Source organism: Chaetomium fimeti (genome assembly GCF_033439085.1).
Source record: "Chaetomium fimeti strain CBS 168.71 chromosome Unknown B0H64scaffold_9, whole genome shotgun sequence".
NCBI classification, from domain to species: Eukaryota; Fungi; Ascomycota; class Sordariomycetes; order Sordariales; family Chaetomiaceae; genus Chaetomium; species Chaetomium fimeti.
Window position 1 is genome coordinate 198,312 of NW_026944337.1, and position 14,354 is coordinate 212,665.

Genomic DNA, 14,354 nt, shown 5'->3' on the forward strand with positions numbered 1-14,354 from the left:
AAGACGGCTGGCTTGGGGCTTTTGTCAGGGTTAATATCATGCTGCAGCCAGCAAATTTGCTGCCTTGCTGTGGAAATTCTTGCAATGTACAGCACGTCAGTCTCTTACTAGTACGCTAACAAAACTCCAGGTAGGAGTTGGAATGTACGCCTTCACTGAACAACAGCCCATCGATGGTGTGTCCAGTCTGGCAACTTGCCTCACTCCTGCTTCCGCTGCCAGGCCATAGGTACCCATCTGAGTCCAGCCACGATCTTTGGTCGTGTATCGAGCGTTTGTATCACTTCCCCACTCGTTCCGCAGCGAGCCTCGGTGGCTATCAAAAGCTACCAAGGGTCACCGTCCTCGACGTCTGCCGCCGAGTCACTGTCGACCATGCCGTTGACTGGTTATGTTCTGGGAATGAATTGACATATGGATCAAAGTCCTCTGGGTACCTAGGTGCCAGGATGCCCCGCCCTGTCTCCAGATGAAGGAGGCCGAAACCGGGGATCCCTTTGTCCCTCTCCCATCTTATCCGGAATCAGCAATGAACCGTATCTTGACCACAGTCGTCCTAACCGGTCAGCTCAACAGCTATGTTCCCCCAGATTCCTGGGCTACTTATATCCTTGCAAAACCCCACGCGAACAAATCCCCGAGGTACCCATGACAGTCAACCTCTGTTAAACCCGACCAGACAACATGGGTTCAAAACCTACTCTCCCTTACTGTGCCCCGGAGAATGTTCTCCCTGGGCCAATACCTACCGTGGAAGAGATCCTCAAAGCTGAACAGCTACGGCGCGCCGGTCAGGCAGTAACCGGTGTTGCCCGCATTCGTGAGCACTTCATCGTGAAGTTTGGAAGACATGTCAACCTTCAAGAGGGTGAAAACATGCTCTTCGTCCGGCAATTCACCAATGTGCCCGTCCCAACCGTCTATGCGCTCTTCTCGGACGAGAAAAAAAAGTGCAACTTCATCGTCCAGGAGTATATTCCTGGCAAATCGCTATTCTCGGCCTAGAAGGATCTCACCGCTCCCCAGAAGACGGCTATAGCGTCGCAGCTCCGGGAAAATATGGAAGAGCTCCGCCAAACCCCCTCGCAAGGCTATTACGGGGGCATATGGAGGCAGCCGACTCGTGACTACACATTCGAGGACCCGAATTCTATGGCCCCGGTTGGCGGGGCTATCTCAGCCCCGCATGAGTCGGAGGAGCAGTGGGTGGATGCCATGTGGCGATGTCTCGATATCAGGATGAAGTCGGCGGAGAGGGAGAGACTCCCGGTGCTCCGAAAGCTCTATCAAATCATATTCAAAGGTCACAAACCGGTTTTTACCCACGCAGACTTCTTTCCGGGGAATATGATTCTTCGTGATGATAACAAGGGCGTTGTCATCATTGACTGGGAGCGTTCCGGCTGGTACCCCTCCTTTTGGGAATATTGCCATGCCATGACACAGCTTGACTACGAGAGCGACTTCTGGGAGTATATTCCATCCATTCTCGATCAATATGTCGCCGAACTGGGTTGGATGCGCACGCATCGGGAGTCGTTGTTATTCTTCTGACCGTTATTTCTTACAACACCAAGAACATGAATTCGCGCGTCACCACCCGACGCAACTACGAGTTCGGCTCTCCTTATTTCTTTACCCCATCATCTTCAGTTAGCCATACCTCTGCCTGCATCCACACGCGACCACTATTGTAATCCTTCCCATCGCTGCTCCCGAATGCGAGGACAGCCGGGTGCGCTACGACACCAACAAACCAGCCGTCGCACCGGCCGTCGTCCTCGTACAACTTATGGAGTGGATGCGCCTTCATGATGTCGGAACCCATTCTAAACGGCTGATTGTAGAGGTCGGGCAACGACATGAAACTCATGAGTGTCCGACGGGTCCAGAGCCTGTACGAGAGCTCCCCTGCATACTGAACAATAGACTCTAGGTCATTGAAGCATTGCGTGTCCGCGTTTCCGCCCTCGCGGGTTGGTGATTTAATCAGGTGCTTGGCCGGACCATTGTAAAACTCGCTGGCGAAGTGGTGGCAGACTGCTTTCTGGGATGCAATGTAGTTGTGTCGTCCGTCCGAGCCCTGTTGTTGCACGTTGGTTGACGAGGTAGCGAGGAGCCGAAGGGTCCTGGAGCGCCATATATGCGATTCGGTTTCATTGACTTCGTAGACGTTAGCGTCTGCTGGCTACCTATCTTGGGTACGTTGGAATCCCCGGTGTGTAATTTTCTCACCTTTACGGATTGCTCGGTGTACATTCTGCAACGCCTCACCAGCGTCGCCCAGGGCAAAGAATGGTTTGCTGATGACTTTGGCGTATACATGATGTGATAGCAGACCCTGGATGCATACGACAGGGGACTTCCGATTCATGAATCCAGATTCGAGATGCTCGATGCCGCTGTCATTCGGCGTCCCGGGACCATGGAGTGGGACGACCTGGGTCAGGAGCTGAATAAACGAGCCGTACTCGTCAGGAGCCAGACTCCGCACCTCGCTCATTTCCTCAATCGCATATTTCTTTGCCCAGCTCTTCAGACGGCTATGCAGGTTCTCCAGGTCGGCACGGGCTGTGCTGTCGTCGCCCCCGGCCCATGAGTCGCCTCCAATCCCTTCAAACGCCAGAGCCTGGACTTGTCGGATCTGTTCCTCCTGCTTCTTCGCGCTGCGGCTCATGCTATCACGCTCGGACTCTAGCTCCTTGACAGTTTGAAGCAGTCGCCGATTTTCTTCCTGTTCAGCACGAACCCTGCTCCACGCTACATTGGCTTCGTTCCGTGCTCTTTTGGCTTCGTTCCGTGCTGCACTGGCTTCGTCACATGCTGCACTGGCTTCGTTCCGTGCCGTATTGGCTTCGTTACGCGCTGCATTGGCTTCGCTAAGTGCGTTGCGGGCCTGGTTTTGTAGTTCGTGGATCTTGCTCTGCAACTCGTCGATCGAGACTTCGTTCTCTGCAGCTTCTTCTCCAGACTCACCCCAGAGCCCAAGCAATCCGGTACCAGATAGCAATAGACCAAATCTTGACCTTCCGGGTCTGGATCCTCCGTCTCGGCCCGCAATCGACATACGGTGTCTTCTGACATAGGATGACTGACGGGAAGGTCGTGCCGTGGCAAGATCGTCGGCTCGAGGCTCGTCTTCCATTTCTGACAATCTGTCTTCAACTTGCCCACTAACAAAGTAGGAACTCGGATGAAAAGTTGAGATGACTAAGGCTAAGCAGCGGAAGGGTTCTGCGGCGAAAATAGGCGAGGATAATCTGTCGGGGACTTGGGGTGCCTGCTGATGTTGGGGAAAGGGGTCGAGGCTTGGGCGACACGCCCAGTCGGGCAGCACGGTAGCCCTATCTAAGGTTCTCCGCACCGTGACCCCAGCCCCCCTCCATCGGCCTCACCAACCAAGACATAAGTAAGTCCTGTACAGATCCGGCCGGGGGACTGATTGGATTCGCTAAAAGCCAGGTTCTGGGCTTCAGACACTCTCAGCCAGGCCGTCTTGTGGCACAGCCTCCCAGGCCTCCTCCAGGTACACTCGATATCGAGCTGGTTTTTCTTGAGAATCCAGAGATCTGGAAGGTCCTTTTTGCAAATACCGCTTTACCTTGAAGCGAGCCTGATCTGTTGGTTCCCGGCGGTTCTCCTGGCCAATGGCCACCTGGGTTTCGCGATGTGTGGCGGGGGCCTGAAACCAGCTGCGACACTTGGTACCACATTGGGTCGCTCTCATGGTGTCACACACAGCCAACATGCATATCATGCATGTTGGGAGGCCTACTACATACCCCGCCCAGACGCCGTTTGCCTGTTCTTCAAGAGGAACGTTGATCGTATGAGGCGTCTGCCCACGCCTTTCCACAACGTCCTCAATGCGATAGCCATCATCTACCCCCGGGCCGGGAAACTGTGTTCCTAATGGTAGCCGATTCACCCCAGTGCAAGCCGTCCGAGGAGCCGGCAACGGATAGGCTGAAGATCATTATTGGGATAGACTACGGGACCACATTCACGGGTAAAGTCGCCCAGCCCAAAAGTCTACTAGAGGCGCTCTGCCCAATACGCAAACTTTAACTTGCGCACAGGTGTGAGTTACGTAACCTCGGACAAGACAAGCATCGATGATATCGACGTCATCCGGACCTGGCCGGGCGATGGACGCCCGGTGGAAGGCAACTGGAAGACACCCACCGTCATTGCCTACGGAGCCGAGAATCGGGGCGCGCGCCGCAATCACTGGGGATACGAGGTTCGCGGGGGCATGGTGTCGTGTTCTTGGACGAAACTGCTGTTGGACACGTCGGCCGAGACGGCCGAGTTCGACGACCCATCACTGCGCGACGCCACCGGCTCGGCACTCTTCCATATCCCTCGAGGAAAAGACGCACAGATGGTGTGCCAGGACTTTCTAACCGAAGTGTACCGCTTCGTCGTCGACAACCTGAAAATGCGCATAACACCCGAGATTTTCGACATGACGCCGATGGAGTGTTACCTCACCGTCCCGGCCATCTGGACTGACAAGGCACGGACAGCTACCTGGGACGCGGCAAAGGCGGCTGGCTTCGGCTCCCGTTCTTTTGATGCCATCAGGATGGTGGCCGAACCCGAAGCAGCAGCAGTGGCAGCACTGAGGAAGGACCTTCGACCCGGGTCCACGAATGCCGTAAAGGTGAGAGCAGCTAATTGAGATGGGGTGGCCGTACTGTGGCACTAGTGTCATCTGACTTTAATCTGTATGCCAGCCTGGAGACAACGTCCTGATTCTCGACTGTGGAGGAGGAACTGTGGTAAGTTTCGTTGGTTTCCGCAAGTCCAAACTTGAAGAGTCGTCACAGTGGGAACTGATGCCAGCGACGCAGGATATCACCACTTATATGATCCGAAAGACGTTTCCATCAATCGAGTTCGATGAGATTTGTGTCGGAATCGGTACGGTACCTACCTCCCAACTAATATGAAAGTCACTGCTAACCGGTTTTGAAGGTGGGAAATGCGGATCTACCTATATCGATCGCAACTTTTTCAACCTGATGACCCGGCGATTCGGGTCAGCCTTCGAAGACGTCCCTCCCAGGCGGAGAGGTCCTGGCAGCGGGTTCATGGCATCGTTTGAGAAGGCAAAGCAGAGCTTTGGTAGCTCCGAAAACGACTCTTATGAGATCCATCCCATCCACATGCAAGGCGAGTTGGACGAAGACCACTACGATGAGGATGAGGCGGCTGTTATCCTGTCGAAGTGAGTACCGCGCCCCAACTGTCAAAACCATTTACTCCCACTAACACTCGTCTTGCGCCTTAGACGCGACATGGAGGGTATATTTGACCCGGTCGTCCAGGATATTCTGCGTCTCCTCAGTCACCAAGTCGAATATATTTCGCGAACCAAGGGCAAGCGCATTAACGTAAGTCTACCACAAAGCTACCGTAGAGAATGATGCGGACTGACAGGCCCACAGACGATTGTCCTTGTTGGTGGCTTCGGAAACTCAGACTACCTGAAGCACAAGTTGGATTCCTGGTGCGCCACAAACGGCGCAATCAAATGCATCCGCCCGACCTTTTGGTAATGAGCATCACCGTCCTTCTCTCAACTTCCTCTTAGCCTCCTCGCCCCAACCCCAACTCCAACGCCGCAACGAGACCAACTACTCTTGAAGAAGGGTATATTGGCCCCCCGCTCATGTTCAGTACTAACTGCATGCCAGCCAAGCTGCCGTCGTTCGCGGCGCTGCTATTAGGGGCCTCGAGGGAGCAATGCCGCGCACGCTCATCTGCCGTCGTCATTATGGCTTCGAATGTGGGGAGATCTTTCGACATGGCATTGACGATATAAAAGATGCTTACATTTTTTGGGATGACCTCTGCTGCCGTGGCCGCATGACCTGGCTGATGGAAAAGGTTCGTTAATAGAGGCCGATTACCGCCCAGCTTTGACTTTCGTTGCCGCCGGAATCAACCATCATGAGGATATTGGTAACAGTTGGACGATAGGGTGCGGAACTTTCCGACTCAACCTACCGAACAGTCCCGATATGCAGACGTTGGTCACCTGGTGACTCGTATGTCTTCGAAAAGGAATTGTACTCCTGTAACCTTGACTCGGCACCTGGACGTATCGAGGATGCTGGTATGTCAAACCATATCTGTCTCTTGGAGAACGGGTTGACTGACAGCGTTAATTATAGGAGTCGAACACATCGGCACTATCACTGTGGATTTTACTAATGTCAACATGTCCAGGTTCGAGAAAAGGACGTCGGCGTTTGGTGTTGAATACAAACTCGAGTACGAAATCGGGGTTGATTTCAGGTCTGACGAAGGCATTCTACGGTGCTTTTGTCTGGCCGATGGAAAGACCATCGGCGTCACAAGAATCAGTTTCACCGATCTTGCTAGGTAGCTGTCCTAGCCTGCGTTGAGGGACTAAAGCATTTCTTCCCAACTGAGACTTCGAGGAGCTAGGACTAGCAATTGCAATACTGAAGTGCGATGCGTAGTTAGCTCAGTTTGTGTGTGACGCTTGTGCGCCATGCCACCAAGATGGGGTTTGGGTACGGCATAATTTGTTGGTGACTGGAAAGAAGCATGCAGCACGATTTCCGGAGTTCCGCACCATTGTTGACAATCCGCAAACTACCAGTGACTGAGCTGGAGATAGGTTTCAGACAGAGAACAAGTCCAAGTTCCACACTTTGGCTTTCCGATGGCCCGATCTGGTTTGAACCTACAGCCTTCCTCCCATAGCCAAGCGCATGGGGCACTCCCAATGTTCCACATTCCGGTTGACGAAAGGCAGCGGGCTGTCACTCTTGTTGATAGGCTTTAGAAGGAAAATGAGCCCGTGTTGCTGGCACGGTCATCCCAGTTGCCTTTTACGCTGCTTGGCTCCCCGCGGTGTACCCAACCCTGCGCCACAGTTCTGCGCCGCCGTACATGGCAATGAAGGCATCCACAAACTCGGTTGTTGCGTTGGGGGCTTCTGTCCTCGGATCTAGGCCATTCTCGGCGCACCAATGGAGAAGGAATTTGATGTCTTGACTGTCCGACATCTTCTTATCTTCTCCTGCACGGCCAAGAATCGAGCGGCATTTGGCATTCAGTATCAGGGTCGGCTTCAGGACGTGGATTCCACCCAGTATCTCGATTGTCTCGGTGGATTCATCAAACGGCTCCTTGAACAGGGCTGGCGGGGAAATGATCTGGATTTCGATGGTTGGATCGCTGAGATAAACGGTGTGGTTGGTTCGAGCCTCGACGGAAAAGTGGTCGCTTTGAGCTTTCAAGAGCAGGCGGGCGTCTCTAATGCTGCCTTTGGGCACGACGAAGTCGACGTCGCTCGTGGCCCGGTCTGAACCGAGGAGAAGACAAGCAGCACCGCCTACAATGGCATATTTCACGCTACCATCTTTCAAAGCGTGAGCGACAGCTTTGGCGGCCGCAATGATGTGGTCAACAGAGGGGTAGCCTGGGTAGACCTCGGATGAGGTCATTGTCGAAAATAAAGAAATGCGCTGAATTGTGCTCGAGAACGGCTTAGAAACGGTGGATGGCACACAGATATTTGCCCTAGATTATCAGATAGCCCACGCAAGTCGTGGCTCTGCTGTGTTGTTGTTGCCTGGCGGTCGTGGTGGGCGGCTAAGACCCCACTCAACTATTTCGCCGTGCCCCTCTCTCGCCAAATCGTCAATTCGATCTCACCAACTTCAGCGGCAGAGCAAACCCCAGGCTCAGCGCAAAACATGACAACGACACTTCGGCCTCGACACGAGCCATGCACAATCTTGCAAAATCATGGCATCTCTTGCTTACTCTGGTTTGAAGATGCGCTTGCTGCGCACGGTGTCCCGACAGCGGTGTTCGATTTGTATTTGCTTGTAAACAGCCTTGCTGGAGCCGAGGACGCACTGGTTGCCAAAGGATGGACGCCCGCTCCCCAACTCAGCCGAGGCCGTCATATTCTCAGCGGATCTCAGTGCATCCCCCATCGCCGCCTTGTACCCCCGAAGTTAATGACGGCGAGGGACGCCATGGAAGAGGGGTCAACTGCGCCGCCATCCCGGGGACCTCCTGAATCGCCGAGGGTCGTGCTGCTTCCCGCGGCTAACTGGGGCGTATCCAACCTTGACACGCGGCTGCCGTCGGGAGGTGGTTTTGTGCCTCCGCTCGCTCTTCTTATCGACGGATTGGTGGGGGTTTTGATGGACCTTCCCGTGGCGCCAACCTCCGAAACTTTGCAGGGCCGCCTTGGCACCCAGCTCGCGTATCTTTACCGTTACTGTGCTGGCTTGAAGAACCAGAACTTTGCCGAAAGCCTCAAGCTTGAGCACCGGCAGTTCCACTACGACGCGCTTTCAAAACCGGGCCTGGGGACAATACCGTTCATCAGCGAGCAGCGTCAAAACAGAGACGAGATCCGAAAGGGAGAGCGCCAGCCACAGCGGAATTCGTGGTACTTGGCCCCCGAACTGTGACACCTGAGCAGAAAACCGACGAGTCACGGCCAAACCCTAATCCGACATGTTTCCGCGAACAGACAGCCCCGGGCTGACTCAGAAGCCAAGGGAAGAACAAGAACCATGCGGGGTGGCAGTGGATGGGTGGATGGAACCCTGTGAAAAATGTCTCGGGGGGCCGAAAGCTTAAAATAAGGCTTCGTCAGACCCAAGACAGTGGTTCCCCAAATCCTTCCCTCGGACGGCACAGCGCTCTTCTTTTTGCTGTGCCAGATTCTCCCGACGGCGAAGTCGTCCTATTTATCGAACCGTTCAAATAACAGCGGCAACTCGCGGTGGATGGGCGGGAAGCCTCTCGAGTGCCCTTGTCCAAATTCATGCGTCAGCGGAGGGAAGATGGGCCGAGAACGAGACAGGGTTGCGAGCTGAAGGTCTTCCCCCAATCTCCGTCGTCGAAAACTGGGGGAGAGGGGCGGTGGAAATGACCCGCTGGACGCCACGATAATGAAGGTGATGAGCGAAACCAGGATGCCCGTCGGTGCCTGATCCTCATCAATTGAAAAGAAAGCCAGACGGGGATGAGCGAGACATGACCTCCAGCCTTCCTGTGGCTGCCGCGTGAGCCACGCTTCCAGAAGTCTCAATTCGAAACGCGAGATGCGGTCTGGAACTCGCACTGCAGTTGGCGCGCCGTTCGCTCGCAGATTTGACTCTGCACATCGCACGAGACTTGCCCCGATCTCGTTCGCTGTGCCACACTGTCAACTGCAGGGCCGGTGCGGCTGACGCCCAAAGTCGCTAGCGCATCAACACGGTGCCGGTGATCGTCGCTTCTTTTCTCCTTGGCAAGCCGCGAAACGGCATGGTGTGCGATGGAGAGGACGGGGTGCTGCATGGGACCATGAGCCGAAGGATGCAGTTGCTGGGAGAAGGGCTGTGGCCGTTTTAGCCCACCCGTTGCCCCGGTCGTCCTTTTCCGACGACTCTTTTCTTCTCCTTTCCGCTCCCGTCGCCATCCCAAAGTCACCGACAAGTCTCAACGGCCACTAAGACAAGCCCCAACATGGCCGTCATGAGTCTCCAATGGCTGGCCGCTGCCGCCGTCTGGCTTCCCGCCGTGTCTGCCGGCATGGGGCGTGAGCACGCCGCTGCCGGCGGTCCCATCCAGACGCCCGCCCCGAAGCTCAAGGACGCCGGTGTTCACTTGACTCCGCGCGTGCTCACGGCGCGCCCGGCCGCTCGGGGCTTGCTCGAGAAGCGCGACACCAACACCTGTGGTTATGTGGATGGCAATTCGCGTCAGTACAATGTCTATTCGGCCACCTGATATCCCGCTTCTCACACTTCACAGGGTCCAACTATGTCTGCGCCAACTCGGATGCTCAATGTCTCTACAACACCGAGGCATCTGCCGTCGGCTGCTGCTTGACCACCGACTGCCTAATTTACACGGCCTGCCTGCCGTTTGCCTCATCCGACGCCACCAGGGCCTCGGACTTTGATGCGGAGAGGACCCGGATCTGGTACGACAAGATCTCCCTGGAACCTTCGCTTGCATAGGTACAGACAGACACTAACATTGATACCCAGCTCCGACTCCGACTTGCCGGCTTGCGCTGTCTTTTCGTACGCCGACCCCAGCGGGTCCCTGTCCGGCTTCACCATCCCGACCTGTGACACCGCGGAAACGACCTACACCATGTACTTTACCCCAACCGGCGGGAGTTCAAGCACCCGCGAGACGTCGGCAACTGAAGACTCGGAGTCATCAACCGAGGCAGCGGCCGAGCCTTCCTCCGAACCGTCCACGCCCTCCGAGGATGATGACGGCAACCAGTCTCCCGCCGAGACCAGCGCCACTGCCGGTTCGGATCCCGAAACCTCCGCCGAGGCCTCCTCAACGCCCGTCGGACCCATCGTTGGTGGTGTTATCGGTGGTGTTGGTGAGTCCTTCCCCATGCCCGCATTTCCAAACCACTCGACCAAGAAACTAACACCCCTCCCCCTAGCCGCCCTCGGCCTCCTCGGTCTCGGCATCTTCTTCCTCGTCCGCCGCAAGAACAAGAACCCGCCCTCCCCCGCCATGACCGCCGCCCACGCCGGACCCCCCGGCGGTCCCGGCTACATGGGCGGCCCGCCCGGCGGTCCCCACGGCCTCCCCGCCTACGGCAACCAGGCCCCGCCTCCCGAAATGGCCGGCATGGCCGGCGCCTACGACCACTACAGCATGGCCAAGCCCCCCGCCAGCCCCGTCCACTCCATGCACCACCCGCACCAGTCCCCGCCCGGCCAGATGCCCAGCCCCCACATGAACGTCTCGCCCTCGGGCAGCCCGGCCCCGGCCTACCCCCAGCACATGCAAGGGGGCATGGGCACCCCGCCGCCCCAGCAGCAGTACCACCAGCAGCAGCAGCAGCCGTATAATATGGGACCCACCCCGCCGCCGCCGCAGAATGGTAATGGTGGGTTTGTGCCCTACCCGGGCCCGCCGATGCCCATGCAGCAGCAGCAGCATGCGGCGGTGGAGCTGCCTACGCAGAGGGGGGATGGGCAGGTGCATGAGTTGTCGTGAGGGGGGTTGATGTGAAGGGTTGGGGAGTGGGGTTGCGGGTTGTGGCTTGCTTCGCTTTGTTGTTGTTATCTTCGATGGTGTATATATTCTTTTTGTACTTGGTTGTCGATGTACGGGTTGTGGTTGGGCGTTTAGACTGGACATTGGGATGTAATTGCGCACGCGCCAGGCTCAGTTTGGGGGGGGGGTGTATTAATGCGAATCTGGGCAATGACCTCTACTTTGGTCGAGAGTGATGTGAACGAGATGCGGGAGTGATGTGGTGGAGTGGTGGTATTTTGCCCTGGGAATGTGGGGATCAGGGCAGCTGCCTGTCAAATGAATGGCTGTTTCTGTTTTATTGCCACATATTGTCTGTGATACCCTCCCTGCATCGTCGGTTGTCAGCGTTTTTGGATAGCTCCCGAGACATTTACATCTGTATCACCCCGTCTGCTCCGTCCTATTCGTATCCAGGCCCATCTTCCCGAACTCTGGGCCCGGGCACGCACTCCCAGGGTCAATGAGGACGATGCCCGAGCCGAATCCTCCACAGCCCTTGGGGGCTGGTATGGCTCCGGCCGGCATTTGCAAACACCAAGTCATATGAGCAGTGATCCTAACTTCCATCAAAACCCCACGTCAGCTTGCTCCAACCACATCCACTGCATGAATTCCCCGTGACACAAGCTCTCCAGTCCTCCAGTCCCCTCCCTCTCCCCAACCGAGCCCCGCATGGTGTGGGACGGCCCGATCCGCTGCGTGCTCGAAACCCTTCCTTACCAACATCGCGACATGTGGGATCAAGGATGAACGGTTTGGTTGCTGTGGTTGCGGGTGATGGATGGGGGGGTTGGGGGGTGGGGCGGGGATATCTGAGATGGTGTCGGTTAGGGGTATCTCAGGGGTAGGGTTGTAAGTTGATGGTGTGTCTTATGCAGGCCGATGAGGAGGGGGAGAAAGTGGAGGTGGAAAGGGTGGACTTTGGGTTAAGGAGGCGGATGCGAACACCAGCAGAGGATAAGGGATGATCTGCACCGTAGCGGAACCGACCCCTCAACTACCTATTAGGGAATGAAAGCAATATCCACCCCGAGAAACGAATCGAGAAGACAAAGAGGTACGATGCTAGTGTCTAGCTTCGGCTGGACCGTAGACGAGATGTGTTTGTTTAGGGCTGACGAGACAAGCAAAGGGGTACACTCGGATTAGGTGGTAGTGTTTGTGCCGGGACCGCTTCGTCATTTGGTGTTAAGCAGGTAAGGACAAGCGTGGGGTGGAAGTAATCGATGGGGTATCGTCGGACTATCGGCCATAAGAACCGGTAAACGGAAAAAAACGATAGCTATCTACCCGAGGGACGGGTCGGCTCGAGTTAAGAAGCATAGCGTGGTGTTTAGACATACCATCGTGCAGCTTGTAGTTCGCGGTCGAGCCTCAAAGCCCATTAAAGTGTGAAAAACGGACCTTACTTCCAAGCAACGTCTTCCACAGGTGCGGGCGTTGCGGATACATCAGGTGTATTGCCTCTAGGTTTAACAAGAAGCCAGGCAGAGGACGACCATGCGGCTAGGATATCTCACAAACTCTCTCAGCTTCAGCAGAGACTCCCATGCACCTATACCCATCCTGTGGTGCCATGCACTCATAGTTTGGGTATCCAATCAGACGTTATCGTCTTAGAAGGACTTCTACAACAAGAGCCTAGTACTACCTACCTACTACATAGCATGACCGGCATCCACCATACCTTTTATGACCATACCCATCTTCGCGTAGGAAACACGCAATTCATAACAGCCGTAAAGCCACATAGTAGACATGAACGTCCAGCTTCCGCTTGATAGATAGTGAAACGGAACCGGATAGGGTAACGCTTGCAGTGCACAGGGTAGCAAACGATAGCATCCCACTTGACCTTTGAGAAACCGGAGGAGTAGTGGCAATTTTTACCTTCCTAAATTTGACTGCAGTGTGTCTCTCGCGGAGAGACTAAAAAGGGGACTAACCGCCGGTGTAGAGTTAAGTTTGGCTGTGAGGTGTGTCTGGGGCCAGAGGTTATCGTGCCAAAACTACCACTTATCCACAAAAGGCAACTCGGGGCCGCTGGCGGGAGATTGGGGTGGTGTTTGGGAGAAGAACGATGAAGGGGACCGGAAAGGAACTGAGTGGGAAACGGGGGCCATACGAGACTTGGAAATGGTTGACGTTGTTCCTCTGAATCCCGGTGCGAGGTCTGGACTATTCGACCAGATGGGGGCCGCGCATTAATTATTTCCAATGCCATAATGGGCATAAAGTCCCGACCTGGAAACCCTTCTCATTTGATCACATAGCGCCATCCCCTCAACCGATGAGCAATGGTTTGAGGTATTTTTGGTCGCCCCTAGATGTCATCCGAGAGACCATGATAACACAAAGACCTTCATCCCACGTTCAACACAACCTTATGGAATCCTTCAAGGCTCACTGACTGGGCAGACCGATGGACGTTGGGCTGTGCTGGTTGTAGTTGATCTTGACGTTTCATCGCACGGCTCAGAAGACCTTGTCAGGAGCGCGGGAATGCATGTCTGATTCGTAAATGAAATTACCATCCATCCCGCAGGCCTTGGTGCTGATATGGCACTCAAGGCTGCATACGCATATTAACTGCCGGCTCCTTTGGGCAGCCAAAAACCTCGAGGCGAGGGCCCACGCCCGGTTATAAGACCCAACTGCCGAGCTTCTCTTCAGGCTGAATGACAAGCGACCCGACGCCGCGGTCCCTCGATATATGCTGAAAGAGAGATGAAATAAGAACCCAGGAACCCGGAATCAAAACACTAAGCTACTCTTGTTTCCAAAGGGCATTCAAACTCGTCACTCAACACAACTCGAAGTTGCACAAGATCATGTCTAAGCCATTGCCCTGGCCCTCCAAGCTTACACGAGCGGTTTCCTAGCTAGGAAGGTGAACCGTACACCTCCCTCGCAACCAGAACCTGGCAGCTTGGCACACGAGTCCGATAGCTGTCAAAGCTGCGGGATGCCTGTCACACGGTGAAAAGTCCCGGAACTGTCCGGCCACTGCTGGCTGCATTCCTTCTACCGTCCCACGCCGCCTTCGGCCAGAACCCCCATGTCCCGATGCACCTACCACTTTCTGTTCCTGTCCGTGCAACCATGGCTACCTAGTCGCTACGATTGGTCTCAGGTCGCCGTTGCGCCCCTAAACCGGTTACAACGACCGCATCGTCACACCAAGCGGTGACCAAAGTGGAACGGTTTTACCTTGACGAATACCGCATACTGATGACGCACGTTCGCTTCTGCACGGGAGGCAGTTTCCTCTATACGAGGCGAGTTGC

General features: G+C 55.4%; 6 protein-coding genes across 6 annotated transcripts; 4 read left to right on the top strand and 2 right to left on the bottom strand.

Moving 5' to 3' along the window:
- Positions 1 to 684: 684 nt before the first annotated feature.
- Positions 685 to 1,943, top strand: B0H64DRAFT_469161 (kinase-like domain-containing protein; the record flags this gene model as incomplete). The annotated part of the gene is made up of 2 exons (XM_062807787.1): positions 685 to 963; positions 1,006 to 1,943. The coding sequence occupies 2 exons, from the start codon at positions 685 to 687 to the stop codon at positions 1,552 to 1,554; spliced, it is 828 nt and encodes a 275-aa protein (XP_062654979.1). The 3' UTR covers positions 1,555 to 1,943.
- B0H64DRAFT_420289 (uncharacterized protein) lies at positions 1,628 to 2,677 on the bottom strand (the record flags this gene model as incomplete). Its single annotated transcript, XM_062805447.1, has 2 exons — positions 1,628 to 2,163; positions 2,236 to 2,677. 2 exons carry the CDS (start codon positions 2,675 to 2,677, stop codon positions 1,628 to 1,630), a joined length of 978 nt encoding a protein of 325 aa, XP_062654980.1.
- A 1,136-nt stretch (positions 2,678 to 3,813) lies between these two features.
- B0H64DRAFT_246217 (uncharacterized protein) lies at positions 3,814 to 6,633 on the top strand. Its single transcript, XM_062799916.1, has 10 exons — positions 3,814 to 4,009; positions 4,080 to 4,666; positions 4,740 to 4,784; positions 4,857 to 4,926; positions 4,981 to 5,233; positions 5,297 to 5,399; positions 5,454 to 5,560; positions 5,703 to 5,895; positions 5,989 to 6,124; positions 6,183 to 6,633. The coding sequence occupies exons 1-10, from the start codon at positions 3,913 to 3,915 to the stop codon at positions 6,395 to 6,397; spliced, it is 1,806 nt and encodes a 601-aa protein (XP_062654981.1). The 5' UTR covers positions 3,814 to 3,912; the 3' UTR covers positions 6,398 to 6,633.
- B0H64DRAFT_246302 (uncharacterized protein) lies at positions 6,547 to 7,613 on the bottom strand. Its single transcript, XM_062799919.1, has one exon. It carries the CDS (start codon positions 7,485 to 7,487, stop codon positions 6,870 to 6,872), a length of 618 nt encoding a protein of 205 aa, XP_062654982.1. The 5' UTR covers positions 7,488 to 7,613; the 3' UTR covers positions 6,547 to 6,869.
- A 126-nt stretch (positions 7,614 to 7,739) lies between these two features.
- On the top strand, positions 7,740 to 9,345 carry B0H64DRAFT_469176 (uncharacterized protein; the record flags this gene model as incomplete). The annotated part of the gene is made up of 3 exons (XM_062807788.1): positions 7,740 to 8,467; positions 8,554 to 8,597; positions 8,805 to 9,345. 3 exons carry the CDS (start codon positions 7,740 to 7,742, stop codon positions 8,936 to 8,938), a joined length of 906 nt encoding a protein of 301 aa, XP_062654983.1. The 3' UTR covers positions 8,939 to 9,345.
- Positions 9,175 to 11,375, top strand: B0H64DRAFT_246282 (uncharacterized protein). The gene is made up of 4 exons (XM_062799918.1): positions 9,175 to 9,751; positions 9,805 to 9,976; positions 10,044 to 10,396; positions 10,463 to 11,375. Exons 1-4 carry the CDS (start codon positions 9,517 to 9,519, stop codon positions 11,023 to 11,025), a joined length of 1,323 nt encoding a protein of 440 aa, XP_062654984.1. The 5' UTR covers positions 9,175 to 9,516; the 3' UTR covers positions 11,026 to 11,375.
- The last annotated feature ends 2,979 nt before the right edge of the window (positions 11,376 to 14,354 follow it).

Coding starts and splice junctions, on each gene's coding strand:
- B0H64DRAFT_246217 (XM_062799916.1), top strand. CDS start 3,913: ATGGTAGCCGATTCACCCCAGTGCAAGCCGTCCGAGGAGCCGGCAACG. Junction 5,400..5,453: donor CCAAGGGCAAGCGCATTAAC/GTAAGTCTACCA, acceptor ACAGGCCCACAG/ACGATTGTCCTTGTTGGTGG. Junction 6,125..6,182: donor TGGACGTATCGAGGATGCTG/GTATGTCAAACC, acceptor CGTTAATTATAG/GAGTCGAACACATCGGCACT.
- B0H64DRAFT_246302 (XM_062799919.1), bottom strand. CDS start 7,487: ATGACCTCATCCGAGGTCTACCCAGGCTACCCCTCTGTTGACCACATC.
- B0H64DRAFT_246282 (XM_062799918.1), top strand. CDS start 9,517: ATGGCCGTCATGAGTCTCCAATGGCTGGCCGCTGCCGCCGTCTGGCTT. Junction 9,752..9,804: donor TTATGTGGATGGCAATTCGC/GTCAGTACAATG, acceptor CACACTTCACAG/GGTCCAACTATGTCTGCGCC. Junction 10,397..10,462: donor TGGTGTTATCGGTGGTGTTG/GTGAGTCCTTCC, acceptor CCCTCCCCCTAG/CCGCCCTCGGCCTCCTCGGT.